This window comes from Mus pahari, chromosome X (assembly GCF_900095145.1).
Source record: "Mus pahari chromosome X, PAHARI_EIJ_v1.1, whole genome shotgun sequence".
NCBI lineage: Eukaryota > Metazoa > Chordata > Mammalia > Rodentia > Muridae > Mus > Mus pahari.
The window spans coordinates 10,640,173-10,641,435 of record NC_034613.1 but is presented as its reverse complement, the minus strand read 5'-3'; the positions used below and the strand labels follow the sequence as shown (position 1 = coordinate 10,641,435).

Below are 1,263 nucleotides of genomic sequence, written 5' to 3'. Positions count from 1 at the left end.
GCCGCCCCCCCCCAAGACATAACCTTTCCCCCGCCCCACCTCTCTACCTCATACCTACATCCACATCTTTCCTCATCCCCTGACCTTTATATCAGGTTCACTCCCACCCCTGCCTTCTGTCAGGTCCCAGCAGCCTGACCTGTTCCTTAAGAGGTAAGAAACATTTCACCATCTTCCATTTACTAAATTTTCTTTTTTGAAGATAAGATTTAGAAACATTCATCATTTTGCATTCAACTTTATTTGAAGATATGATAATCAAAACTTCCAATCCGTTCTCTCCCCTATCCTACACCATCCACAAGGTTTTTTCCCCTTTCTGTTTTTAAACCAACCATAGGTTCAAGGTCATTGTTTTTATCTTGATGTAGGATCCAATCAGGGGAAGGGATGGGTGGATTACAGTAGCTCCATTAAATAGGTCTCCTTTTCATAGATGTTAGGAATCAGACCCATAGGAGAGTAGATCATGTTAACAGTATTCCGACTAAACAGCTTGAACTCGTAATGAATCAGTTGTTCCCAAAAGCCATTGTTGGGACGGATGATGGGGCGGCAGGACTTGGTCCATGTGTATGCATCCAGCAGGGTCATGTTGTGGTATTTCATGAGATAGGCAAGGCAGAGGGCTGCTGAGCGGCTCACTCCTGCGGCACAGTGCAACAGCGTGCGGCCATTTCTCATTTGCACGCCGTGGATGTGATCAGCTATGGGGTCGAAAAAGTCATAGAGGTAAGAATTAGGAGCATCACTCACCGGCACTTGCACGTATTGAAAGTCTTCAAAAAACGTATTCACTACTTCTGCAGAGGCATTGATGATCGTGGTGATGTGGTTGTTGGACAAGGTGAACTTGTCGTTAGCTACCGCAGAGTTACTAATAAAAAGACTGGCAGTTATTTGAGAGAGACCATAGATGTTATCCTGTTGGATAGGTTGAGACGGAAAAATACAAGCTGCTGTTGTCATCGTGGTGACAGGTCAGCTCTGCATTAGGTTCCTGGGCACCAGTCTCGGCAACTTTGGGAAAGCAGCTGCTCTTCTGGTCTCAGGCAAAGGTATGAGGGAGAGGTCAGTAACCTTCCTCTGTCCTTTCCTACTACCCATGTGTCATAATGGTTACCAATCTGTCTCTCTCCTTCAATGCCCAGATGTCACAATCCCCAAAAGCACAAGGCTTGGGTTTTGGGCAAAGCTAGCTGGGTGGTTACAGTCCACCTTCACCTCTCTCTCTCTCTCTCTCTCTCTCTCTCTCTCTCTCTC

The 1,263-nt window shown here is 46.2% G+C and overlaps 1 protein-coding gene across 1 annotated transcript; it reads right to left on the bottom strand.

Annotated features, from left to right (window-relative positions):
• Positions 1 to 225: 225 nt before the first annotated feature.
• Positions 226 to 1,054, bottom strand: Dusp21 (dual specificity phosphatase 21). Its single transcript, XM_021188695.1, has one exon. It carries the CDS (start codon positions 967 to 969, stop codon positions 400 to 402), a length of 570 nt encoding a protein of 189 aa, XP_021044354.1. The 5' UTR covers positions 970 to 1,054; the 3' UTR covers positions 226 to 399.
• Positions 1,055 to 1,263: the final 209 nt, after the last annotated feature.